This window comes from Muntiacus reevesi, chromosome 1 (assembly GCF_963930625.1).
Source record: "Muntiacus reevesi chromosome 1, mMunRee1.1, whole genome shotgun sequence".
NCBI lineage: Eukaryota > Metazoa > Chordata > Mammalia > Artiodactyla > Cervidae > Muntiacus > Muntiacus reevesi.
Window position 1 is genome coordinate 269,970,279 of NC_089249.1, and position 27,981 is coordinate 269,998,259.

The window sequence follows — 27,981 nt, forward strand, 5'->3', positions numbered from 1 at the left end:
TTAGGTCTGTATACCTTTTGCTTTTCTTTATAGTTATTTTTTTGTAGTTCTTTGCAGTTACTCATTAATTCCAAAATGAATCATGGTGATTTACTCATTGATTGCCTGGTTAAGCCATTCTGCTCAAATTTAAGTATTATGTGTTGAATGGAACAACCTACTTTATAGCATTGCATTATTCTCAGGATCTCTGTTTTATTTTCTGTGTTATTTCTAGGCCAACTCAAGTAAAAACATTCTTTTTAAATTAGAAGATATTTGTTTTCAGTTGTGAAGCACTTAACAGATTTTTGTAAGTGAAGTATTACATTATACAAAGGGTTTTTTCTGAGTTTATGTACTGTAGTCTTCATGGTTCATACTGTTTCCCTCATCATTTCATTTCATTTTATATTTTGCATCGTATTTTAAGACTTCTTATTTAGTAAAGTGTGTTTCAAGACTGCTGTGATTTTTTTGCAGGGAGGGGGTAGTCTGAGGGTTTTTTGTTATCTTTACTGAAGTGTAACGTATAGACTGTAAAATGCAAAATTTTTTAGTGTACATTTTGATGAGTTTGGACAAATTTATGTTCCTATTTTACCATATTACAATCAAGATCTCTAAATTTTACATCATCCAAAAATATTCGCTTGTGCTTTTATACATTTAATTCTGCATCACCCAACCAAAGAACCACCAATTTCTTTTTTGTCGCTATACATTAGATTTGTCATTTTTAGAGGTTCATATAAATGGGGCCACATTGTATATTTTCCTTTGATATAACTTCATTTGCCTGCCTCATTATTTTTGACATTCATTCATGTTATATGTATCAGCATTTCTGTTCTTTTTGTTATTGAGTAGTATTCCACTCTATGTATACATCTCAGTGTATCTATTCACCCATGGATGGACATATGGGATTTTTTTGGTTTTGTTTTGGCTAAGATGAATAAAGTGGCCATGAACATTTAAATACAAGTCTTCATGGAGACATGTTTTCATTTTTCTTGGATAAATGTCCAGAAATGAAATTGCTTGCTGAGATGGCAGCTGTACATTTAATGTATGAGAGTTCCACTTGTTCTGTAATCACTTGGGCACTGTTGACCAGATATCAGTTTACCATATTTGTGTTGTCTATTTCTAAACTTCTGTTTCATTGATACCTACATCTACCTTACACAAGAACACACTGTTTTGGTTACTATAGTGTTGTAGTGAGTCTAGAAATCAGGTCATGCCAGTCTTCCAATTTTGTCTTTTTCAAAATTGTTTTGGTGATTCTAGAGCCTTTATATTTTTTGTATGCATTTTATAATCAGTTTCTCTAAAAAAACAAGCGGAGGTTTTGATTGAAATTGTATTGAATCCATAGATCAATTCGGAAGCATTGGGATCTTAATATTGAGTCATCCTATCCATAGACTTTTTCTCTGGAGAGAAGCAGGTTAATCCATTGATCTATAAAACATTCATTTTTGTCATTAATGTATTATAGTTTTTGTTGTATAAATCTTGCACTTACTTTATTAAATTTAATTCTGTGTGCTTTATATTTTGGGATGCTGTTGTAAATCAGTTGCTCAGAAAGTTTTTATCTTCATCTAATGAGGTAGTTGGCATTTCTCCTTTATTCTGTTAATATGGTTAATTATTTTGATAATCCTTAAATGTTAAACCAAGTTTGTGTTCCTGAGAGACATCACACTTCATTGTAGTGTATTACGCATTTTTAGTAATTGCTGATTCTGTTTGCAAATATTTTCTTAAGAATTTTTGTTTCCTCAACCTGATAACACCTATGAAAAAATCTAAACTATGTCGTGGATTTTTTTCCCTCCATAATTGGAATTGAGACAAGAATGCTCACTCTGATCATTAATATTCAACATTTTACTAGAGATACTAGCCATTGCAATAAGGCAAAGAATAAATAAGAGACATGGAGTTAGAAATAAATAAAAATACTTGATTTTGTTTCCAGAAGACATGTTCATACACCAAATAATTTACTGGAAAAAAGCTATTAGAATTAATTAATAACCTGAACAAGATGATAGGAAAATAAATGATTCTATAAAAATTGTTTTTTGTATGCTCATGATGAACAATTGAAAATTAAAATTTAAAAAGCAACATAATTTGGTTTTTGGTCATTTGATTATGTGTCCAAATATGTGTATGTGCATTTTGTGTATTTACTATTTGTTATTTATATTTATGTTATTTGCTTGGAGTTTTCTTTTTAGAGGTATGAGTTTTTTGTCCTAATTATGGAAAATTCTTGATGATTATCTTTTAAATATTTCTTCTACTGTGCTCTTCTAAAGATCCACTACCTGTATTTTAGACCATTTGATTCTGCTCCACAGTTTTTGCTTGCTCTTTTCTGTTTTATTGACTTACCAAGTTCAGTGGTTTCTTCCTCAGTTCTCTGCAGTTTGTTGATTAGCCTGTCAAATTCTTTTATATACTATCTTAATTCTACCTTTTCCGTTGTACTCTGCTGAATTCCCCATATGTTCCTGAAAATTTCCCATTTATTACATCCTCTAACATGTCACTCACAGTTATTTTAAAGTCACTTTTTAAATTTTTCAACATATGGATTATCTCTTGTGCTGTTTATTCCTTTACCTTTTGACAGTTTGTTTTTTTTCCCGTGCTTTTTGTCTATATGTTGTGTGGGTTTTGTTTTGTTTATTACATGGGTATCCCTTTAGAAGAACAGTAAAGACTGAGGTGAATAATGTTTATATCCAAAAATGGACCTACCTGTAAGGCAGGTAGTATGGAGTGGTTGAGTTAATCTTGTCAGTTGTTGAGCTGGCTCTAGGTTTTGTGTGTGCTGTTTTCATCAGCAGCACATCATTTTATTTTGCTCCAGCAGTGGTCCACGGTTCCTTGTGCTCAGCATGGGGCCTGTAATGCCGGAGCGTTTTTCATCCCTGTTCTTCCTTCACTCGGCGCTTTCGGTAATCCCTGTACTGCAGTCTCAGAAGGGCTCTTCGTACCTTTCCCCTGTTGCTTCTTACTCATTTCTCGGCTGGGAGATGGGGTTGGTGTGTTTTTGTCCATCGGATAAGCTTTAGTCTTAAGCATTCCTCATGTCCTTGGTCTCTGGGGTTGAGATATACCTATTTCTGTCTCAATGTCCCACGACAGCCAAATTCTCCCTTGTATTGTAGGCAGTAAAAGAAAAATTCCACATCTCCCACAGCTTTAGGTGTCTGCTTTGTATTAGTGCAGGGACCTAGGCCCAAGTGGCATTCCTGCCCCTTCTCCAGGGACAGGTGGCTTTTGCTTCTGTGCTATATCCAGTCTCTTCTGGGCTGCACAGCAGGAGACTTTTCTACCCCTTTCCCAAAGGCAGGTGAGTTTTAACTTCCACTCTTCCGAAAAGCAGTGCATCTTTTCCTGGGTTCTGAAGTCAAAAAACTTCCTTGTCTTAACCAGATGGCTTCAGGCTTCTGCTCCATAAGAGAGATGGAGCCAGGGATGTGGTTCTGGTTTTATGTCTATTTCTTGTTGTCAGGCAGTCCCCACTGGTAGTCTTCACTACCATCGGGCATTCCTGCTGTTACTTGCCCCTAATCTTTTTAAGGAATCCTTAATAGAGGCTGGTGGCAAAGAGCTTGCAACTGAGTGGTCATCCTTTCATGTGTCAGGGACTCTCAGTTATTCTAAACTGTTATACTACCTACACTTGGCCTTTAAATTTATTTAAATATTACCAGACTCTTACTTGCATTTATGATGGCTACTTCTGTCCTGTGGAGAAGGCAATGGCACCCCACTCCAGTACTCTTGCCTGGAAAATCCCATGGATGGAGGAGCCTGGTGGGCTGCAGTCCATGGGATCGCTGAGAGTCGGACATGACTGAGCGACTTCCCTCCCTCCCCTCTGTCCTCTGCTCTGGCAAAAGCAAAATAGTTTGAGCATCCAATCTCTTCCCAAAGGTAGTAACTCGGGAATTTGCTCCTTTGGAGATTCAGTTTCTTAATTGGCTTATTATCTCAGTTCTCTGAGTTTGCGAAAAGTTATACTTTTGTGGATTATTTGACCTTTCGTTATTGTAAGGTGGTAGCAGTGTTCTCTTGTAGCTTTCTAAATCCTCAGCAGTAACAAATTTTCATGAAACTTTTGGGTGTGTGTCTCTGTCTTTTGAGCCTAAATGTAAAATGTGTTTCTTAATGTCGATCAAAGTTCAACTTTTTTAAAAGGTAAATTTTTAGACGAACGTTGGCAATTTTAGTTCCATTTCCTATGATTCAGAATGGGTTTTTTTGGAGTTGTGGTGCCTTTGAGGTGACTACTCTCTTAGACTTCCTTTTTGGCTTATAAAGGTGACTTTTACTTAGGAAATAAACTTAGTATTCTTGATTCTTAAAAACTTCCCTCATATCAAGAAATGGATAAATAGAGAAAATAGCATGATTTCTTAAGCATCTGTTTTGAAAACTTAATAGTTTAGGTAGTCATTGCAATAATTATTCTTCATGGCACTCAAATAGACCAAAGAAGTTAGTTCCTTTCAGAAAGTTCTGCACCTACTCCTGGGAAGTAATTGATTTAGATAATTTGGCTGAATACTTTCTTTTTAAAACACTTTTCTATACTGTTTATATTTTAGAGTTTTGGAGGCTGGAAAAGCAAATGTTATTTTACCAAAAAATTCACCAACAGGAATAACTCATGTGATTGCCAGTAATGCAAGAATCAAGGCTGAACAAGAAAAAGATGACTTTAAGGCTCCGTTCTATCCAATTCAGTATCTGGGAGATTTTCTTTTAGAAGTAAGTTGGTTTTTTAAACATTTTAAAATGTTTATTTTATAAAATTGATATTGTGAATATGTAAAATCAAATTATGTTCTGAGTTTTGAAAATATGATTAGAATTAAAATGATATTTTTAAGGCAATTACTCTGAATTATTTAAATATTTGAAAATACTTGTGATAAAGCTGAAGGGAGCTTGCTTATTACATTTAAAATTTGTCTTATTTAGCGCCTCTACTTTTGTTTTCAGTGTTTTGGTGATGTTTATTATGAAATAATATTAAGCATTTTGAATCAGTATAAATAAACATCAGTGGGCTATAGTATCATGTGAGAATTCTTCACGTATTTTCCCACTGGAAAAGAGGAAGTTGTGTCTAATCTAAGAATTCAGAAATATTTTCCTGTCCTCTTCCACCAGCATCTCCCCACTTGGTATACATACCACTCCGTACGTTGTCTGAATGGAAATAACCCTAGAAGAATTGCTTTGAAAGTAAGCAAAGAAAACATTTTTAGAAGGTTCACTTAAGGTAGAAGAGAACCTGCAGTATGTCTAAAAATTAAATCTTGGTCTTCTAGGAAAAATTGGCTCCTTCAGTGTTTCCTATTTCAATAGATACTATACAACCTTTTATCTAATAATTTATTTTAGAATCTTAGGAATCACTCTTGAAACCTTCCTTTATTCCCCACGTCTTGTCAGCTACAAAACCGTATTGATTTTATTCTGAATGCGTCTTGAATAAACTACTTCTCTGCGGTACTAACATCATATTCAGGTCATACTCTTGTCCCTGTGCTCCTGGAATCAACTCCTTGTTACTCTCCCTGTTGTTCTCTTTGCTACTACTCTTGCAAATTTAATTTGGTAATAACTCTTACTTTTTCTTTCTCTAATCCATTCAGCTTCATTCAGAGGGAACAGCTAAAATGCTTTTTCTAAAATAATTCTGATGCTGTCACTTTCCCACTTAAAATTGTCCACTGGCTTCCCATTGCCATAGGATAAAGTTGTAAACCTCTAACATGGCTTTAAGTTCCCACCGGGTTCCTGTCACCCCTACCTTTACAACTATAACCTGCTCTCCTTTTTCCTATGCTTGCTATACTGTAGCTGCCTTCTCCCAATTTCTTAAACGGGTTAAGCTACTTCCTACCTCAGTATCTTCTGAAAAGCTATTTTCTCTTCCTAAAAAGCTCCTTTCCACTACTCTCTCGGTCCCTGTGCTTGCCTGCTTTCTGCTTATCATTGAATTTGCAGTTATAATGTTGCCTCTTCAAGGAAGCCTCCCTGGCCTCCTTATTAAGATAGTTAGGTCCACCTATAATGTGTTCTGATATCATTATTTTGCTTTATAGTACTCATCACAGTTGTAATTAATTAATTGACTGGTTACCTGGTTAATGTCCTTTACCCCATCTGTTAATAAGCCAAAAGCACTGTGTCTTCAAGGATGATGTCTGTCTTTTCCATAGTTATATCTGAATCATTTTGCATAAGCCTGGCACATGAATTCTCATTTTATATCTATATTTGTTAGATTAATAGAAAAATTATGAACAACCCTTGAGTATTCCAAGAGTAGATGTAATATATCATTCTATAATTACCTTTCCCTACTGAGTAGCAGCAGTGTGGATTGGAAATTTGACCTTAGTTCAGAGGATGGATCTGCTTGGACTGTGGATAATCTCATTGTCCTTGACAGTGATTGGTCTAGAAATGGGCATGTCAACCAGTTCTAATTCATGGGACATAAAGAGAGGTATGTAAGAGCTTCTGGGAAGTTTCTTTTTCATTCTGAAAAAAGCCTCTGGCAGCCTCGCCTCAGCCAGATAAGAAGTGGAAAAATGCCATTCTTTGACCACGAGAAGTACCCTAGGATGAAACCAGTCCTGTAGACAGCAGAGTTTAGAGACAGAATGTAGACTATCGTAAAAGATACTTGAGGTACTGGATTAGTCAGCCCTGAAGCCTGACTTAGTACTGGACCATGTTGCCATTCTGTGGGGTAGGAATTTCCATGCTGTTTACGTTACTTTGAATTGGTTTTCCGTTAATGGTAGCCAGAAGCATCCTATCTGCTATATATAAACAATTTAAAGGTAGTAGTAACTGTCAACAGAATGAGAACCATTCCTAACTAAACTAGAAACAGTGTCTAAATTTCCCTTTTTCTATGGAAAGAGATGAGTTAAATGTAATATGTGCTTTCTCCATCATCTTATTTTTCAGTAGTCTGACTACAGTCACATTTAGCTGCTGAAGTACTAGAGGGCAGCAATAGTATATCAAGCAAACTTAAAGACAGTCTCTAACTTTTATTTGTTTTAGCATACATTTTTAGCATAAACTCTGGAGTAGACAGCCGAGAGTTAGTTCATAACCATTCATTCCAAATAAGGGAGGCATTTTGTGATCCCTTCTGAGAAGAAGATAAGCAGTTAGCTTCATTTTGATGTCTTGCTTTTCTTGTACCTCTTTGTCTCAGAATGTGATACAGTCCTCATTAGATGGTTTCTGAAGTGTCTTCTAAGAAGGGTTGCCATATAAAATGACTGGGCTAAAAGTAACAACTAAGCAGTTATTTAAAAGAAATAGTTTTGTTTAATCTACTTAACTTTCTGGAAAGTCAATTAGTAACAGAATCAGGAATTATTTAGTTCAAGTTTATAGATATCTGTTGAAGACTTGCTGTACCAGGCTCTATTCTATGCACTGTAGGAAATGAAAAAGACCACCTGACAGACCAAGAAAACAGAACATGGCAAAAACAGAATGTGGAAACTGTTAATTACAGTTTAGTGTGTATTGTGTATTGGTAAAATCATGTGCAAGGTGTAGAGATACAGAAGAGTCAGTGACTAATGAATCTCAGTTGTTTGGCCCAAGGAAGATTCACAAAAAGGAGGGGATCCTTAAGAATATTCAAAATTTCTTTTGGTTTTCAGCCTAAGAAATAAAATGAACTACAGAAAGCTCTTATAGAAATACAGTAGTAATAATTGACAGAAATATACACTTTTTGTTCCAGATCAACTAATTGTTGGCCTAGATTTGTAACTTATTACTTCATTAACCATAGGAAAGTCATTTATTCTGTGATGGAATTTCTTCCTTTATATGTAAAAACCAATACCTAACTTAGTTTGGTTGTTACGAAAATTATTCTGTTATTCTAGGCCATTATTTATTGATTACTATGTGCCAGGCACTATGCTAAGCACTTTTTACACTTAGTCTTATTTTAAACCATATGTTCCTATATGGTATGTATTATGGCCCCATTTTATGGTTAGTAAAGTATAATTGAGCTTAATAATTTACCCATGATCTTACAACTATCATATCAGACCAAAAATATAAGAGCAAGCACTTAAAAAATTGTAAGACTCCTTGAGTCTCCCTTTTCTTATTTTAAGTTTTAATAGCTTTCCTTGATACTTACCTGGTCTCTTTCTGGGTAGTTAAAAAATACTTAATGCTGTAATGATTACCATACACTAGTAGTCATTCTTGGGTTATGAGATTGAGCTTAAGAATCAGGATACATACTAGTTAGGAACCATGTAGAACACTGGGAATTCGCTGGTGGTCTAGTGGTTAGGACTCAGTACTTCAGGGGGCCTAGGTTCAATCCCTGGCCAGGGAACTAAGATCCTACAAGCCATAGGATGTGGCGGCAAAAAAAAAAACAAAAAAACATGTAGAGCACAGGGCACTTAAAAGATGCTTTGCTTTGATTACTTGACCTCACTGGCTCTCCATGCAATCTTGTGAATTCATTGAAGTTGTATGACATCTTGTATGGCTTAATCAAAGATCTCCTTATCTATTGGAGATCAAATCATAGCCATACCTGTTTTAAAATAGAAAACACAAAGTTAAGTATGCGAATCAGAAGCCAAGGCAGCTGTCATTGCCACACTGTTTTGCCCTTAGATAGTAAAATGATGTACTCAATTAGTAAGCTTTCACTCATCTGTTTGGGAAGTACATTATACTATATGAAGAAAATTAGACATGGCCCTCTTTTCCCAGATCATGTAGGAAACAGATACCTAACACAGTGCCTAGTGTATAGTTGGCATTAAAATGTGCATAAAATAAAGAATAAGAAATGAATATTTACAGATAAATAATGCCCTTATTTTTCACAGGGGTAGCCCTTTGGAGAGCATATTAGTGGCTTGGAGATAATTATATGTTTTAGCACTGTAGAAAATAAATTATTTTCTAGTTTCACATTTGGTGTCACTTAAAATGTCATAGTTTATCAGGTTCTGATTTTTAACTATTTAACTGAAATAGGGTACTTCAATTATACATTTTAATACAGATCAGTATATAGCATCTGAAATGGATGTTTAAGTATACTTTGAAAACAGTATGTTCTTCCCTAGTTGCTAAAATAATGGTATGTTCTTTTGCATATATATTCTAGGTAACTGGAATCTAATTGTGATTAATGCATCCTATATTTTAGACATTCTTTGATGATCTCAGCCTGAGGATCTATCCTCTTTATCAACCGTGTGAAATTTGAAGCCAGAAACTCAGTTTATCCCCGTTACAGTTGTCCTTAATGGAAATTATACATTCAGAGTAATACTTACCTTGATTCTAGGAACAGAAAAGAAGGAAAGTCTTCATTTTTCTTAGTTTTCCATTTCACTTTTCTGAGTAACTGAAGAAATGTAATCAGCTACTCTTAGAGATTGTTCTCCCATGGCAGGATTGCAAGCTGCCAAAGCACCCTCACATCCATCTAGGAAGCCCAGAATAAGTGAAAGGGAACCAGAGATCACACCACAGGCCTTAGCACATTTTGGCTATTTCATAATTGCTCCCTAGGAGGACAGTGATTCTCCAGTCTCTGTGTAAAGATAGTTAGTCTCTGAATGGCCTTGCATAAGTACTTGAATTCATCTTTATTCAATTCTTTGTTACTAAACTTGTAGAATTATATGTATAAGTACACATGCAACTTTTTAAAAGATTATTATTTGTAGGTAGTTATGAGATCAGTTTAGATTTCTTAGCAAGAGAAATGTGTTTGAGATAGTTTGGTGAAGATGATTGCTTATTAATATTCAAGTAAATAAGATTTGTGAGTTCAACTGTTAGTCTGTTTTCTTCTCTGTGTGATGGACATGCAAATAAGTCTTATTAGTAAAAAGCCGAAAAATAATCTGAGAAATAATCTAAAATCAGAAAATTTTGAAATAGATTATAACTTGGTAAGGGACTAAATAAAATATTTTGTTTGTGATTATTTATAAAAAGAGTTGTTTGTTACTAGACTAACAAAATATTAGCTTTTCTTGAGATACATTATTACTGCTGCTTTATTCAGGACCTTTGTTGTAGTGATTTTTTTTTTCCCCTCAAGGAATTTACTAGTGTTTAATAAACTTTGATTTAGGTGCAATTTTTCTACTTGACTACTAAAATATTTTGCAATTATAAAATTGGATATCACATAGAGTATATAATATTGAAATTATACTTAATTGGTTGCCTAAACCATTTTTACATACCTACAGAAAGAAATTCATAACGATGAAGATTGCCAAACCAATTCTGCTTGGAAGAACCATAGTAGTCAAGAAAAAAACAATGATTTCAGGAAAAATATGGGATTTTTTGAAATGAAAGGTACCTTAAAAGAGACCATGTGCAGAACACAGGTAACATTTTTTCATCTAAAAGAACAAAAATTTTCTGTTTCTGATTTTTCTTTCAAAATTGTAGGAGAGGTATTATTTGATGGAAAAACACTGATTTTGGAATCACAGAGCTGGTATTGGAACCCAAATCTGATTTACAGTCTATAGTTTGAACATAGTAGGTCTATAATTTGAACATAGATACTGTCCTGTGTCTCTGTTTTGAAGCTCTTATTGAAGTAATGCATATGTACATATAGAAATTCAGTTTCTAATACATAGTGTATTCTCAACACATGATAATTACTTAAAACAACTCTGTATGTTGAATGTAATGTGTGTCTTACAAAGGAGTCAGCAATATATGTATTGATATTCTTGGTCTAAATTCAGGCATTTTACTACATGTGGATCAGGTTTTCTTCAGAGGCATAAGGGAATTTACTTTGATTAAATATGGAAAACAAAAAAACATGAAGGACTCTGAACTTGAAGCAATGAAAAGTACCTTCAGAAAGTATATATGTGGCTCTCATATAAAACTTTTCAGATAGCAGGACCAACTAAAACAGTCTAAACTAAAATATTTTTTAATGTGATTAGAAACAAATTAAAATTTGTTTTTGCTGCATCTGTCAGATTTTTTTCCTCAAGAATTAGAGAAACAATTTGGAACTAATGCAACTAAATAGTACCTTACAAAATCATATATGGAGAGAGTAAATAAAATGTTCCAAGAGCTTAAATATTTTTGCATTTTTTTCTAGCTTATTCAAAATACAGTTGTCGGTGGGAATATAAATTAGTACACCCACTGTATGGCAATTTCTCAGAAAAACTAAAACTGGAACTACCATTTGATTAAGCAGTTTCATTCCTGGGTACATATTGGGGAAAAAAAGAAACTGCCATGATATGAAAGCAACCTAAGTGTGCATCAACAAATGAATGGATAAAGAAGATGGGATATATATATATATATATTTTACTATATATATATATATATTTTACTATATATATGTGTGTGTATTTATACACATATAGTGAAATACTACTTATTTTAAAAAAATGAAAGTTTGCTATTTGCAACAACATTGATGGAGTTGGAGTCCCAGGTGGTGCTAGTGGTAAAGAACCCACCTGCCAAAGCGGGAGATATAAGAGATGTGGATTTGATCCCTGGGTTGAGAAGATCCCTTAGAGGAAGGCATGGCAAATCCACTCCAGTGTTCTTGCCTGGAGAATCCCAGGGACAGAAGAGCCCAGCAGGCTACGGTCCATAAGGTGGCAAAGAGTCAGACTCAACTGAAGTGACTTAGCACACACGGATGGACTTAGAGAGTGTTACACTAGTAAAGTAAGTCAGAGAAAGACAAATGCAGGATAATTTATATTTGGAATCTAAAAGATAAAGCAAACTAGAGAATAATCCAAAAACAAAATGGACTCACAGATATGGAGAACAAACTAGTGGTTACCAGTGTGGAGAGGGAATGGTGATGGCAGGAAGTGCAGTATAGGGATGGGGGAAGTAAGAGGCACAAACCATTACGTGTGAAGTAAGCTGCGAGGATATATTGCACAACATAGGGAATATAGCCAGTATTTTAAAATAACTGTAAGTTGAGTATATAACCTTTAAAAATTGTGAATCACAACATTGTACACCTGTAACATATAATATTGTACATCAGCTGTATCTCAATTTTAAAAAGTAAAAAGAATACATCTGTAAATATCTTGTTCTTTTTAGAACTCAGAAGAATGTATTATCAAATTCAGGTAGCAGTTGCTATTTTTTTAAATAAGTTTCTTTGTATAAAGAATACATAATATAGTTTGCAATACTTTTTATCTTGTTTAATGGTCGAGAAGATCCCCTACAGAATGGAATGGCTACCCACTTCAGTCTTCTTGCCTGGAGGATTCCATGGACATAGATAAGAGTCTGGTGGGCTACAGTCCATGGGATCTCAGAGTCGAACACTACTGAGCAACTGACACACACACACAATATTATTATAGGGCTTCCCAGGTGGCACTAGTGGTAAGGAACCTGCCTGCCAATGCAGGAGACATAAATTTGTGGGTTCAGTCCCTGAGAGAAGATCCCCTGAAGGAGGGCATGGCAACCCAACCCAGTATTTTTGCCTGGAGAATCTCCGTGGACAAAGGAGCCTATGGGCTACAGTCCACAGGGTCGCAAAGAGTCAGACACGACTTTATTATTATATCACGATGTTATTATATCTATTTCTTATACAGAGATTTTCTGAAATGTTTAATTTGATATGTCTAAATAATGGCAAAACTCTATTTGATATCCAGCGTTATTTTAACAAATACTTGGAAAATAATGAAGATAACCAAATCTGTTTGATTAAGCATATGGCAGCTTTTTTAAAAAGCAGAGATTCCAAGAAAGATGAAGTTAACAAAATACCTAAATTAAATATATGTGCAAACCCTTCAAGAACTAAATATCTGTATTTTTCTGCTTCATCATAGTATAGCTAAAATGTAATATAATTCATAATACTCTATTTAATCTTAGGTGTATGTTTTATGAAACCTATTTTTCTGAGTGATATTTTTGTTTTGACTTGCATTGGTTATGTTGAGGATTTGCTTAATCTATGCTGTAACTAAAGTATTTTTATAAACATGCAGAAAGAAATGAAAAATCATGATGAAGATGTTAATATTCGTTCTATTTTGACTGAACATCAGAGCAAAGAAAAATTGAGAGATTCTAGGAAAGATTTGAAATTTGTTAAAATGAGAAATGCCTTAGGAAGGCATACTTATGGAAATCAGGTAAGACCTTCCAAAGTAAAAGTTGTCTATATTTTATACTCTTTTCTAACTTTGTCATTTGTGAAGTTGTTTCTTCTGAACTGTGTGTTTATGTGTTGATAAAGTATTTGTGTACAGTTTTTGAAAGAGTAAAAAAGTGAATATAAGAAATGGAGCATTCCCAACTTTTGAACATCTCGCTGTGTGTCATTTCTAAACCGTGTCCCTGTTTCTTCCTCTTACCCATGATAGGTAATCTCTGTGTTGGAATTTGTTTTATTTTCTTGTTTTTCATTATAGTTTTACTACCTACTAATACATATTGTCCCTCCCAATAAGTTTGCGTGTTAATGAACTTGTGTAGTTCATGGTATTTGTAATCTTCTGTAACTTGCTTTTTTGTTGGTACATATATTTCATTGTTTCACAATTATACTTTTTATTCATTTGACTATTGATAAGTATTTGGGCTTCTTTTTGTTTGTTTTTGATGGATTGTTTGGTTTTTTTAATTATGAGCATTTATGTTATGAGCACTGTGAACATTTTCTTATTGATTCTTGGTGCACATGTCCCAAGAGTTCCTCTAGCCTAGTATATATGCCTGAGAGAATTCTAGGTCATAAGAACTGTATGTGTTGAACTCTACTAAGTAATGACCAACTAGGTAATGATCTACTAAGCTTTCCGAAATACTAATGTATACCCAGTCCAACAGTAGGTGAGGTTTCCTATTGTATGTAACTATTTTTTAATGTCTTTTAAGTCAGACTCTTCTTGAATTTATTTGGATTTAGTAACATACATCATTGATGTTGAGATTTGTTTAATTTTGGTCTAAATATATGTAGAAGGAAATTAAGAAAAAAGATGAAGATATTCAAAGGATTTATACTTTGAGGAAAAAACGCAAAAAAGAGAAACAAAGAGATTCCAGGAAGGACATTGAACATGACAGGAGTACCTTAAGAAAGCACGTTTATAGAGATCAGGTAAAGTTTTGTAAGCTAAGCTAAAAAAGAAGTTTTAATTTTCTCTGGTTCTTCCTTAGTATCACCTTTACATATAATCTGATTTTTGTGATTGCTTGCTATGTCAAATGTAACCTGTACATCTTATGAAAAGAATTTTCTCATTTTCTTCTGGTATAATATTCACAATTTTATAATTAGCTTTGGTTCACAATGAAAGTATTTTTACATGTGTACAGAAAAAATTTGAATTAATAATCAAGATGTTCAAATATGTTTTATTTTGCCTGACAAAAAGGAAAAGAAAGGTTCTGGGAAAAGAGGGTAAAATTTTTAAAATGGAAAATAACATGGTATGTAATTTGAGTAATACATTCTAATCTAAATTTTAGTTTATCTTGTTCATCCCTGGTGTAGTATAGACCATTATTAATAAGATTGTCTTTTTAAAAATTTTTATTTTATTCATTCATTTATTTTTGGCTGTGCTGGTTCTTTGTTACTGCGTGGGCTCTTCTCTAGTTGCAGCAAGCAAGGGCTGTTCTCTAGTTGCAGTGTGTGGGTTTCTCACTACAGCGGCTTCTCTTGTTGCAGAACACTGGCTCTCGGGAGTGCAGACGTCAGTTAGTTGTGGCTCATGGACTCAGTAGTTGCAGCTCCCGGGCTCTAGACAAGCTCAATATTTGTGGTGCACGGGCTTACTTGCTCTGTGACATGTGGAATCTTCCCAGATCAGAGGTAGAATCATTGTCTCCTGCAGGTGGATTCTTTACCACTGAGCTACCAGGGAAGCCCCAATATCTTTTCTTTTAAACAAAGATCCTTCTTGAGCTAATTTTTCTAGAGTATAACTTTGTTTTACCATATAAACCATAGCATGTTTACATGTATTCAGAAGGATCTTCAGAAAAGTGATAAAGGTAAATAAACAATCATGTTTTGTGGTTGTGAGTGCTTGGTCATGTCTGATTCTTTGTGACCCTGTGAAGTGTAGCCTGCCAAGCTCCTCTGTCCATGGTATTCTCCAGGCAAGGATACTGGAGTGGGTTGCCATTTCCTACTCCAGGGATCAAACCCACATCTCCTGCATTGGCAGGCAAATTCTTCACCACTGCACCACCTGGGAAGCCCCATTTTTGTGGGAACATGACAACAAAAATAAGAGAGGTTTCAGAAAAGATTTGGAATAGGTTAAAAAGAAAATGCTTAAGGAAGGGAACATGTAAATATCAGGTAAAACTTTCCAATTAAAACATATGATTTTTATTTTTTAAATTTCATTGTGTAGTTTTTTTCTAATATGATTGTTAAGGATCTTTGCTGTGATTAACACTGCATGAATGTGTTCTGGTGTTATGTTGTCCTTTGTGATACTTATTTAGCATTTGTGTTAACATTGTCTAAAGCACTTCTTATATGTATACAGAAAGAAATGAAGACTTCTGTTTTTGCTGGTCATGCCAAAGAATCAAAAACCAAGGATATCAGGACAGATGTGGATATTGCTGACCTAAAGAATGCCTTAAGGAAACACATATATAGAGCTCAGGTAGAATTTGACATACAAAAAAAACTTTGTGTAGTTTTCTTACCATTCTGCAGTGTTACCAGTATATAATAATAGTAATAACAATAATGGGTCATTTTATTATATTTAATATGTCTTAACATAATTTTCTTAGTTTATTAATTTTTGTACATAGTAATTATTGTATTTGGACAATGAGTAAGAAAATGTAAATTGATGAATTCTCTGCTGTTTGTAACTCAGTGGCGTCATGGATAAATTATGAGTTTTACAAATCTCTAAGTTGTTGGTTGTTTCTTGGTTTAGCCTCAGTTTGAGGAAAGTTTTAAGGCACCCTGGGTTTAGGGGAAGGGCTTTTTCAGGGTTCTTGCCCTGCCCCAAGTAATAGGGTATCCCTAATGATCTGGGATCACCATCTCTTCTCTCTGTCTTCAGAGTAAAGGACTTTTTCCCCCCTGCCTTTATTCAGCAGGTTATTGGTTTTCATCTGTGTCCTGAGGGTAAATAACCACATTTGCTGCCTTGACCACAGCAGCCACTTTTCTTTCACGTTTCAGCCTTCACCACCTGGGAGACTGACTTCAGTCTCCCACCCTGTCCCTTTTCCTTTCCCTGAGTACACAGTGATGTCCATGGAGGAGATCATGCCATTGAGTGCAAACGCCCCTCATTTTATTTATTCCCAGGAGTTTTGTTCTCTCACTCTGTCCCACACTTGGCCATTAGCAAGTGGCAACAAATTTAAATTGAAATTTTCCTACCTACTTTAATGGAGTCCTCCTCTTCCTACTCCACTGTCTCAGATAAATCAGTGCTCATGTCCTTGGAGGCTCCTGTCTTTCTTCATATTTCTGTTTAGTTGGTTGCCCTAAGACCTCTGCTGTCAGAATGGTTCAGGTAAAGTTAGGATTTCATAGATTTTCCAGCTTTTTATTGTTTGTAATGTGGGAACACCTCTCCTTCCAGCTTTCAATATCCTAAGTGGAAGCCAGATATCTATCATTGTTTTCATTTGTATTCCTTGTGTTATAGTAGCAAGATGGAGCATATTTTATGCCTTCACTTGCCACGTGTGTATTTTTTCCCCTGCCAGTTGCTTGTATTCTTTCCTGTATTTTTACTATAGGTGGTTTTGTACCATTGCTTCTAGAACTCTTGATGTAATCAGGGTGTTATCTCTTTTCATGTTTGTTGCAAATATTTTTCCAGTATAATTTTTTAAACAAATACAAGCTTAGAGGTATTTGACAACAATAGAGGAAGATTTTACCTGTGATTATGTATAAAACATGACTACATTTTTTTCCTACATATTTTTTTGTACAAGTGGTCTCTCCATTTATATTTCTAATAATTCAAATACTAAGCACAGTAGACCTCTTCAGGTCTTGAAGGTGAATATGACTTTACCTTTTTTAAAATATAAATTTATTTATTTTAATTGGAGGCTAATTAGTGTACAATATTGTATTGGTTTTGCCATATGTTGACATGAATCCACCACGGGTGTACATGTCTTCCCCATCCTGAACCCTCCTCCCACCTCCCTCCCCAACCCATCCCTCAGGCCCATCCCAGTGCACCAGCCCCGAGCACCCTGTATCATGCATCGAACCTGGACTGGCGATTCCTTTCACATATGATAATTCACATGTTTCAATGTCATTCTCCCAAACCATCCCACCTTCGCCTCTCCCACAGAGTCCAAAAGACTGTTCTATACATCTGTGTCTCTTTAGCTGTCTCGCATACAGGGTTATCGTTACCATCTTTCTAAATTCCATATATATACGTTAGTATGCTGTATTGGTGTTTTTCTTTCTGGCTTACTTCAATCTGTATAACAGGCTCCAGTTTCATTCACCTCATTAGAACCGATTCAAATGAATTCTTTTTAATGGCTGAGTAATATTCCATGGTGTATATGTACCACAACTTTCTTATCCATTTGTCTGCTGATGGGCATCTAGCTTGCTTCCATGTCCTGGCTATTATAAACAGTGCTGTGATGAACATTGGGGTGCACGTGTCTCTTTCAGATCTGGTTTCCTCGGTGTGTATGCCCAGGAGTGGGATTGCTGGGTCATATGGCAGTTCTATTTCCAGTTTTTTAAGGAATCTCCACACTGTTCTCCATAGCGACTGTGCTAGTTTGCATTCCCACCAACAGTGTAAGAGGGTTCCCTTTTCTCCACACCCTCTCCAGCATTTATTGCTTGTAGATGTTTGGATAGCAGCCATTCTAACTGCTGTGAAATGGTACCTCATTGTGGTTTCAATTTGTATTTCTCTAATAATGAGTGATGTTGAGCATCTTTTCATGTGTTTGTTAGCCATCTGTTTGTCTTCTTTGGAGAAATGTCTGTTTAGTTCTTTGGCCCATTTTTTGATTGGGCCATTTATTTTTCTGGAATTGAGCTGCAGGTGTTGCTTGTATATTTTTCAGATTAATTCTTTGTCAGTTACTTCATTTGCTATTATTTCTCCCATTCTGAAGGCTGTCTTTTCACCTTGCTTATAGTTTCCTTTGTTGTGCAAAAGCTTTTAATTAGGTCTCATTTGTTTATTTTTGCTTTTATTTCCAATGTTCTGGAAGGTGGGTCTTAGAGGTGGTCATAGAGATCATAGAGGTTCTGAGGTGGGTCAGCTGCTGTGATTTATGTCAGAGAATGTTTTGCCTATGTTTTCCTCTAGGAGTTCTATAGTTTCTGGTCTTACATTTAGATCTTTAATCCATTTTGAGTTTATTTTTGTGTATGGTGTTAGAAAGTGTTCTAGTTTCATTCTTTTACAAGTGGTTGACCAGTTTTTCCAGCACCACTTGTTAAAGAGATGATCTTTTCTCCGTTGTATATTCTTGCCTCCTTTGTCAAAGTTAAGGTCCATAGGTGTGTGGATTTATCTCTGGGCTTTCTATTTTGTTCCATTGATCTATATTTCTGTCTTTGTGCCAGTACCATACTGTCTTGATGACTGTGGCTTTGTAGTAGAGCCTGAAGTCACGCAGGTTGATTCCTCCAGTTCCATTCTTCTTTCTCGAGATTGCTTTGACTCTTCGAGATTTTTTGTATTTCCGTACAAATTGTGAAATTATTTGTTCTAGTTCTGTGAAAAATACCGTTGGTAGCTTGATAGGGATTGCATGGAATCTATAGATTGCTTTGGGTAGTATAGTCATTTTCACTATATTGATTCTTCCAATACATGAACATGGTATATTTCTCCATCTATTTGTGTCCTCTTTGATTTCTTTCACCAGTGTTTTATAGTTTTCTATATATAGGTCTTTTGTTTCTTTAGGTAGATATATTTCTAAGTATTTTATTCTTTTCGTTGCAATGGTGAGTGGAATTGTTTCCTTAATTTCTCTTTCGGTTTCTCATTGTTAGTGTATAGGAATACAAGGGATTTCTGTGTGTTGATTTTATATCCTGCAACTTTACTATATTCATTAACTAGCTCTAGTAATTTTCTGGTGGAGTCTTTAGGGTTTTTTATGTATAGGATCATGTCATCTGCAAACAGTGAGAGTTTTACTTCTTTTCCTATCTGGATTCCTTTTATTTCTTTTTCTGCTCTGATTGCTGTGGCCAAAACTTCCAAAACTCTGTTGAATAGTAGTGGTGAGAGTGGGCACCCTTGTCTTGTTCCTGACTTTAGGGGAAATGCTTTCAATTTTTCACCATTGAGGAAAATGTTTGCTATGGATTTATGACTTTACCTTTTAAGGTATTTTAATTTAGAAAGGGGGGGAAAAAAGGAACTGTTCATACTCAAGAGAGTGCCATGTCCCCGAAATGGTAGAGGTCACTAGTAAACATGAGAACAGATCAATTACATCTATTAATGTCTTCTCAGTCTGTTTGGTACGTTTGATCAAGGTTTTAAACTTTGTAAGCTGAAGTGTATTTTTCGACCTAAAAGTGTTTAATTAACGATTTCTGTTTTGTAGGCTGTAAAATACCGCTGCATTAGAATAGATAAACAACCAGCATACAATGTTGAGGTAAGAGATTTGGAGTAATATGGTAATGGGGGCAAAAAGAAGCTTTCCGTTTTATTATTCCTGGTTTTTTTTGTTTGTTTTGTCTGTGCTGGGTCTTCATCACTGCACAGGCTTTTCTCCAGTGTTGGTGAGCCAGGGCTCCTCTCACTGCAGTGCACGGCTTGCTTCTTGCCGTGGCTTCTCTTATTACAGAGCCCAGGCTCTAGGGCATGTGGGCTCAGTGGCGGTGGCTCCCAGGCATGGGCTTGGTGGTTGGCGACACATGGGCCACATGTGCCCGCAGCATGCGGGATCGTCCCGGAAAAGGAAGATCCTTAATGTGTCTCCTGTATTGGCAGGCGGATTCTTTACCTCTGAGCCATCAGGGAATCCCTTGTTTTAGGGTTTTTTTGATATAAAGAAATGTGCTGTCAACAAGACAAAGATTCCTATTGGATTTGAAATGTAGTTTCTCTCATCAGATATGAAAAAAAAATAGTATTCTCTCAAAGCTCAAAAAAAAATTTTATGCAATTATAAAAATTGATAAGAATTTAAAACTTGTGTGCATCACAGGTGAGTTGTGTATCTGTATTCATACATTTTGTAGCTTTCATAATTACTACTTAGATTAAATTTTCAGTATAATATTTATGAGTATATATTTTTTGTATCATTCATTCCTTCAAAATTGATTTCTTTATTTAGTCTTTCACAGTATTCTTGATTCTCAGCTAGTTCAAAGTAGTCACTTTCATTGTTAAAAATATTTTGAACAAGGAGAATGTGTTTTGTGTTATGTTATGTTAATGTGCATCTTCAGACTAATTTTATGCTACAGCAATTGTTACTTTTTGCAGATATTGATTGTGCTTGATGACCTCTTAATATATGCAGTATGTGTTAATAGACACAGTTTGCTTTTAAGTTTAAAAGAACAGCAAAAAGCAATTCTGCATCTAAAGTAGAACTGTGTGTATATGCACTGGCGTGTGTGAGTAGACAGCCAGTGGGAATTTGCTGTTTGACTCGGGGAACTCAGACTGAGCTCTAACAACCTGGAGGGCGGGAATGGGCGGGAGGCGGGAGGGGATTCAAGAGAGAAGGGGCATGTGCATACGCATGGTTAATTCATGTTGATGTGTGACAGAAATCAGACCACTATTGTAAAGCAATCGTCAGTCAATTAAAAATAAGTATTTTTTAAAAATTAAAAAAAGCTATGTGTGGTTATACTTTTAACTGAAGTCTCATTATTAGCCAGACTGTGCAAATGCCTTTTGAAGTTTTCCTTAGAGGTAATATTTCCCTATATGATTCAAGGTGACAAAGACTAATAAATAGAGCAGTTAACAATGTATATGTTTTGCAGTACAGTTGTATTGTTGTAAAAAACACATTCATATAAATCATTCTTTTTGAACCACATAACAACCTAGTGAAGTAGTGAGACCAGAGATTGTTCATTTTACAGATAAGGAAATTCAGGCTCCTTACTAATTGAAAATTTCATCTCAGAATTTTCCTCTTCTTTTTTGTGAGTCATAGAATCTTTCCTTTCATAGGTTAAAAATGTTGAATTTCCACGAGGAATATTAAATTTAATTGAAAGCCTCATAGAAGGACAGTTTTTTAAAGAAGCAATTGAGGAACTTTCGTCTTTGCAAGCACATTATGTCCCTCCTGTTTGCCTTCTCCATGCTCTTCTAGAAAACATTCTACAGGTAAGAGCAGTCCTATGTGGTTATAGTCTTTCAAAGAATTTTAAAATGCAAATTCTCTCTTTTTTTGCACGTCTATATTGTTATTTGCGTATGTTTATATTATTATGTATATATTTATTGTTTTCTCTCTTTCTTGTTTGTTCCCCTCATTTTAATAAGAAAAGAGACACGCATTTATTACTATTTCTTTTCTGTTTTTAAAGTAAGTACTTCTGAGTGTTTTAATATTTTTCTCAGAATTTTTTTTCTATGGCAGTAAAGTAACGTAAAAATCAAACTGCAGAGATCTAGAAGGTCATTTAGTAAATTACTCAGTACATTGGTAATCATTTTTATTCATAGTGTATGTAGATACTGAATTTACTCTTTAAACTGTGAAAACTAATGAAAATAGCTTTTCAAAGGTATATTTCTCATCATATTCTTTATCAAGGTACCAATTTGAAGAAAAAACAGGTTTAAGCTGTGTCAGAATAATGTTGGTAATAAGTCAGAATGTTGTGTGTAAAGTTTCTTTAGTTTATTTCAAGTCACATTTTGGGACTCAATCTCAGTATAATCATGAGAAGTAAAATGGACATTTCATATAAATTAGTCCCAGTAGCTGAGATTATCTAATATATAGATACATGTTTAGAGTATGTCTCTCTCTCAGTTGCAGTATTCAATTAGCTAAACATCCTGCTCCCATCTGTTCTCCTTTGTCCAAACATATTTTTGCCAAGGTTAGATCTGGGTTATTAGAGTTTTAAACTAAATTAGCTGGTAAACTGTGCTTTTAGCCATCTTGTTTTCTGTCTTTGTTTTTAAATAATAGGATAACATAGATACGTTTTCTGGTCGATACTTTCATATATTGTCTGCTCTCCTTCACCTTCACCCTCCTTGGAAGTCCCCAGCCATGTCAACATATTACTTAGAGTTGTTTCAGTGTCCAACTTGTATGAAAGGTACATGGTCTCTAATAGAAGTGCTTATCAGGTAAGGAATTTCACATGTAAGGATGCTCAATTTCATATAATCAGTGTTCTCCTATGTATTTTTTAGATACTGATAAAATGTTTCTTTTTAGAAGAAGTTATTTTTGTGTGTGTAATGTTTGCATGTTGTGTTTTTTTAACACAAGGGCTAAATTGGTCATGTTTGTCAATCATTTTTAAAAAATGTTTAATAAATATATGAAATGGACTTACAGGAATGCTAAATCATTCTTTGTTTTCTTTTTAACAAAATAAATTTGAACTTTGTTGTAAAAAGTAAGAAAATAAATTTACTGGATATGAACATTATCAAATTTTGGTCATTATCAGTATAAACATTTGTAACTATGTCCAGTCTGCTTTAGTGTTTCTCTTATATTTTTTTCAGCTACAAATTTGAATTTTGAAACTGAACCTAATGTTTCCTAAATATGTCATCTTTTTCATGCCTCTGCACATGCTGTCATCTGCCTAAATCCTTCCTTTGTCTTCCATATGTTAATCTTTTCAGAAATCCCTCGTATTTCTGCTGCTTTCTCTCAGACAGGACTAATTGATTTTTTCATTTTTTTCTGATAGCTCTCTGTATCTGATAGCTCTCCTTTGTCTGGAAAGTACTTTGTTTTTATCCAAATGTTTGATTTTAGCAGGAGTCCATAGTAGTAAGAGAAGGGTTACTTAACTAGCCAGGCACAGGCTAGGTCGTTGGTTACTTCTTTGAGGTCATAAGGATTTACATACCATCTTGATTGTATTTTATTTAACACAAGCTAATTGACTAGCTAGCACGCATTATTTATTCTTAAAAAAAAAAGTTATTGAGTAGTTATTGGTAGCCAGGCACTGTGCTATGTTTCAAGGGGTGAAAAGATAAAACCGTAATTTCTGCACCCTTTTTCTTAGCTTCTGCACTTTTGAAGATATGAGCACAATTCTAACACAGTACTGTCTCAGCACAGGTGTAGGAAGTGAGGATATATGGTTTACTTATTTGCCATTGTTCCTAATTTTCAAATCTGTTTCTTCCTTCATTGTCATCACCTTCTTTTAAAATAAGCCTTCATTGCTTCTTATGTAAACTGTTGCACTACTCACCTTGTTGACCTTGATTCTACTTTTTTCCTTTTGTCTTCTAAAGTATTCCAGTATGGTCTTTCCAAAGTGGTCTTATCATTTCCCAGATAAAAGTCCTTCATTAAGACATAACATCACCTATAGAAAACATTTAAAATTCCTTTGCAAAACATGTGAGACCCTCCATAATTTAGCCCTATATGTGTCTCATTCTTATCTTCATCTTTTCGCCAAGTGTACCCATTGACTGAACTCTTTTTTATTTCTTTTTAAAAAATTTTATTTATGTATGTATTTTTGACCATGCTGGGTCTTTGTTGCTGTGTGGGCTTTCTCGAGTTGCAGCAGGCAGGGGCTACTCTATATTGCGGTGCCAGGGCTTCTCCTTGCAGTGCCTTCTCTTGTTGCGATGCATGGACTTTGGGGCAGGCAGGCTTCGGTAGTTGTGGCTCCTGGACTCTTCTAGAGCACAGGCTCTCTGGTTGTGGCTCACATGTTTAGTTGTTCCATGACATGTGGAATCTTCCCCAAATAGGGGATTGAACCCATGTCTCCTTCATTGGCACGCAGTTCTTTGCCACCACACCTCCAGGGAAGCTCCTCCTTTTCTTTTCTTAACTCTTTGCTCTTAGATTTTCTCTGCCTTCTATATCTGCCATTCCTGCCACCCTGTAAATACCTGGCCACTCCTAATTATTCTTTAGAGTGCAAGTCAAATGCCACTTCCTCTCTCTCGCCCTTTGCCTTGAGTTAAGTTTCTTATTTAAATCAACCTCTTGCTTTTTTTTTTAATGCTTTATTTTAGTAATGTTAGTTTGTAACATTATATAAGTTGCATATGAACATTGTATTTCTACTTTTGTGTACCTGCAGTGTGCTCACCAGCATAAACTGAGTTTTCTTCTGTCACCATATAGTTGATCTCCTTCTCTCCACCCACCCCCAACCCTTTCCCTTCTGGTAACCACTACTCTATTTGTATCTGTGTGCTTGTTTGGTCTAATTTGCTCATTTGTTTTGGTCATTTGTTTTTTATATTCCACAATCATAGGGTATATGTCTTTCTCTGACTTGTTTCACTTAATATACTCAAAGTCTATCCATGTTGTCACAAATGGCAAGATTTTTTTTTTCTGAGTAGTATTCCATTATGTGTATGTGTGGGGTTTTTTTTGTTTTTTTTGTTTTGTTTTGTTTTGTTTTTTGAAAGAAGAACCAAGAAATCTTTATTTTTCAAGAAGTCAATAGTGGATGTTTGGGAACAAATAATCTAGATCATGTAGAGTCAGACAATAACACTTAAGCACTACAAGATGCTGTGTTCAATTTTGTTTCATATATTACACTTATTAGGGCATAACACCTAATAAAGTATAGAAAACAAGCAAAGGAAGAAAAGCGTTTTCTTCCTTTTATTAATCAAAAAATTAAGTAGAAGTCCCTGAATGACACAGATTCAAGATACCAAATATGCAGTTAAAAATATTTTGATAAAGTATATTACAACTTCCTCTTCTCATTTTCTGAGGATTCAGTTTAGTTCAGTTCCTCAGTCTTGTGCAACCCTTTGTGACCCCATGGACTGCAGCACGCCAAGCTTCCCTGTCCATCACCAACCCCCAGAGCCTGCTCAAACTCTTGTTCATCAAGTCGGTGATGACATTCAACCATCTCATCCTCTGTCGTCCCCTTCTCCTCCTGCCTTCTATCTTGCCCAGCATCAGGGTCTTTGCAAATGAGTCCGTTCTTCCCATCAGGTGGCGAAAGTATTGGAGCTTCAGCTTCAGTATCAGTCCTTCCAGTGAATATTCAGGACTGATTTCCTTTAGAATGAACTGGTTTGATCTCCTTGTAGTCCAAGGGACTCTCAAGAGTCTTCTCCAACACCATAGTTCAAAAGCATCAATTCTTCGGTGCTCAGCTTTCTTTATAGTCCAAATCTCACATCCATACATGACCACTGGAAAAATCATAGCTTTGACTACATGAACCTTTGTTGGCAAAGTAATGTCTCTGCTTTTTAATATGTTTTCTAGGTTGGTCATAGCTTTTCTTCCAAAGAGCAAGTGTCTTTTAATTTCATGGCTGCAGTCACCATCTGCAGTGATTTTGGAGCCCAAGAAAATAAAGTCTCTCACTGTTTCCATTATTTCCCCATCTAATCTTAACTGAGGATTAGCTTACCTGTAAAAATAAGAACACCCTCGGACAGTGTTGTGGGTGTAGTGTTCCAAGGTCTTTTCACTGCCATAATCCTCGGAGGGATCAGACCAAAGCAGGTCACACACTGGCCCAAAGGCTGGAGGTTCTTTAAACCTGTCTAATTTCCGAATGTCATCTAAACAAGTAATTTCAGGTGACATTCCTCCATGTACACACAGAAACTGCTGGTTTAAGAGGGCAGCAAGAGGAAGACAGTCAGATGTTTCCATACATGCATCGTACACCTGTTCAGAATATTCGATTCGACATTCCTGTTTGAAAGTAAAATATTCTGTAAGATGCCTGCATTCATGATTTCCTCGAAGCAGAAACAATGTTTTGGGATGATTGATCTTTAAACTCCATAAATACAGCACACACTCTATACTGAAATAGCCTCTGTCCATGTAGTCACCCAGAAAGAGGTAGCGTGTATTACTAGGCGACCCTCCAACTTCAAACAACTTCATCAGGTCAAAGAACTGTCCATGAATGTCACCACATACCGTGATTGGAGCATCTACTTCTATCGTAGTCTTCTCTTGGCTCAGTATGGCAGCCCCATCATTGATTATTTTTAAGGCTACTTCCTCTTCCAGTCGCCCTTCCTTCACCAAATGGTTTTTCAAAACATCAATTTTAGGTTTCCCATTCTCAAATACTTCCTTCAAAGTAAGCCGCTGGGTCGGAGGAAAGGGGACAGCCTTCGCGCGGAGGCCCCGGGCCCGCGCGGCCGCCCTTGGTCCTCGCGCGCTTCCTTCCTCTCCTCCAGCTTCCGAAAGTCTGTCTTCCCTCTCTCCTCTGCCTGCCCTCTCCTGCAGCTCTGACTGCTCCTCGGCTGCCTGCGCCTCCCGGGCCTGGAGCACCTAACACCGGGCCCGGGGCCCCACACCCACCCCATTATGTGTATGTGTGTTAATGTGTGTCATATCGTTATTCATTTGTTGGTGGGCTCTCAAGGTTAGATCCATATTTTGGCTAGTGTAAAATATTGTTGCAATAAACAAAGGATGTGTATATCTTTTCAAATTAGTGTTTTCATATTCTTTGGGTAAATGCCCAGAAGTGAGATACCTGGATCTTAATGGCAGTTCTGTCCTTAAGAAAGAAAATTTACATATTATATTGAAGTACAGTTGACTTACAGTGTTTCAAGTGCACAGCAAGGCGATTCACTTACACATATTATTGTTGTTCAGTCACTCAGTCGTGTCCGACTCTTTGCGACCCCATGGACTGCAGCACACCAGGCTTCCCTGTCCTTCACCATCTCCTGGAATTTGCTTAAACTCATGTCCTTTGAGTTGATAATGCCTTCCAACCATCTCATCCTCTGTCATTCCCTTCTCCTCCTGGCCTCAGTCTTTCCCAGCATCAGGGTCTTTTCCAGTGAGTCGGCTCTTCACAACAGGTGGCCAAAGTATTGGAGCTTTAGCTTCAACATCAGTCCCTCCAATGAATATTCATGGTTGATTTCCTTTAGGATTGACTGGTTTCATTTCCTTGCTGTCCAAGGGACTCTCAGGAGTCTTCTCCAACACCACAGTTACAAAGCATCAATTCTTTGGCGCTTAACCTTCTTTACGGTCTAGCTCTAACATCCATACATGGCTGTTGGAAAAACAGCTTTGACTAGATGGACCTTTGTTGGCAAACTGATGTCTTGTCTATTTAATACACTGTCTAGCTTTTCATAGCTTTTCTTCCAAGGAGCAGGTGTCTTTTAATTTCGTGGCTGCAGTTACTGTCCACAGTGATATTGAAGCCCAAGAAAATAAAGTCTGTCACTTTTCCCGTCTATTTGCCATGAAGTGATGGGACCGGATACCATGATCTTAGTTTTTGAATGTTGAGTTTTAAGCCAGCTTTGTCACTCCCCTCTGTCACCTTCATCAAGAGGCTCTTTAATTCCTCTTCACTTTGTGCCATGAAGGTGGTGTTACCTGCATGTCTGAGGTTATTGGTATTTCTCCTGGCAATCTTGATTCCAGCTTGAGCTTCATCTAGCCTGGTGTTTCTCATGATGTACTCTGCATGTAAGTTAAATAAATAGGGTGACAGTATACAGCCTTGACGTACTCCTTTCCCAATTTGGAACCAGTGTGTTGTTCCATGTCCAGTTCTAACTATTGCTTCCTGACCTGCATACAGAGTTCTCAGGAGGTAGGTAAGGTTGTCTGGTTTTCCAGTCTCTTTAAGAATTTTGTTGTGATCCACGGAGTCAAAGACTTTAGCATAGTCAATGAAGCAGAAATAGATGTTTTTCAGGAATTTCCTTG

The 27,981-nt window shown here is 35.9% G+C and overlaps 1 protein-coding gene and 1 pseudogene across 3 annotated transcripts in view; one reads left to right on the forward strand and one right to left on the reverse strand.

The window, feature by feature from the left end:
- SLF1 (SMC5-SMC6 complex localization factor 1) overlaps positions 1-27,981 on the forward strand; it is a 71,198-nt gene that overhangs the window by 14,148 nt on the left and 29,069 nt on the right. For all 3 annotated transcript variants that reach the window (XM_065936762.1, XM_065936776.1, XM_065936770.1), the window contains 8 exons: positions 4,623-4,785; positions 10,320-10,463; positions 13,113-13,259; positions 14,090-14,230; positions 15,636-15,758; positions 19,690-19,743; positions 21,288-21,446; positions 22,264-22,427. In XM_065936762.1, coding sequence (XP_065792834.1) covers positions 4,623-4,785; positions 10,320-10,463; positions 13,113-13,259; positions 14,090-14,230; positions 15,636-15,758; positions 19,690-19,743; positions 21,288-21,446; positions 22,264-22,427 — 1,095 coding nt within the window. The remainder of the gene's footprint in view (positions 1-4,622; positions 4,786-10,319; positions 10,464-13,112; positions 13,260-14,089; positions 14,231-15,635; positions 15,759-19,689; positions 19,744-21,287; positions 21,447-22,263; positions 22,428-27,981) is intronic.
- LOC136156350 (serine/threonine-protein phosphatase 2B catalytic subunit gamma isoform pseudogene) lies at positions 24,744-27,705 on the reverse strand (annotated as a pseudogene).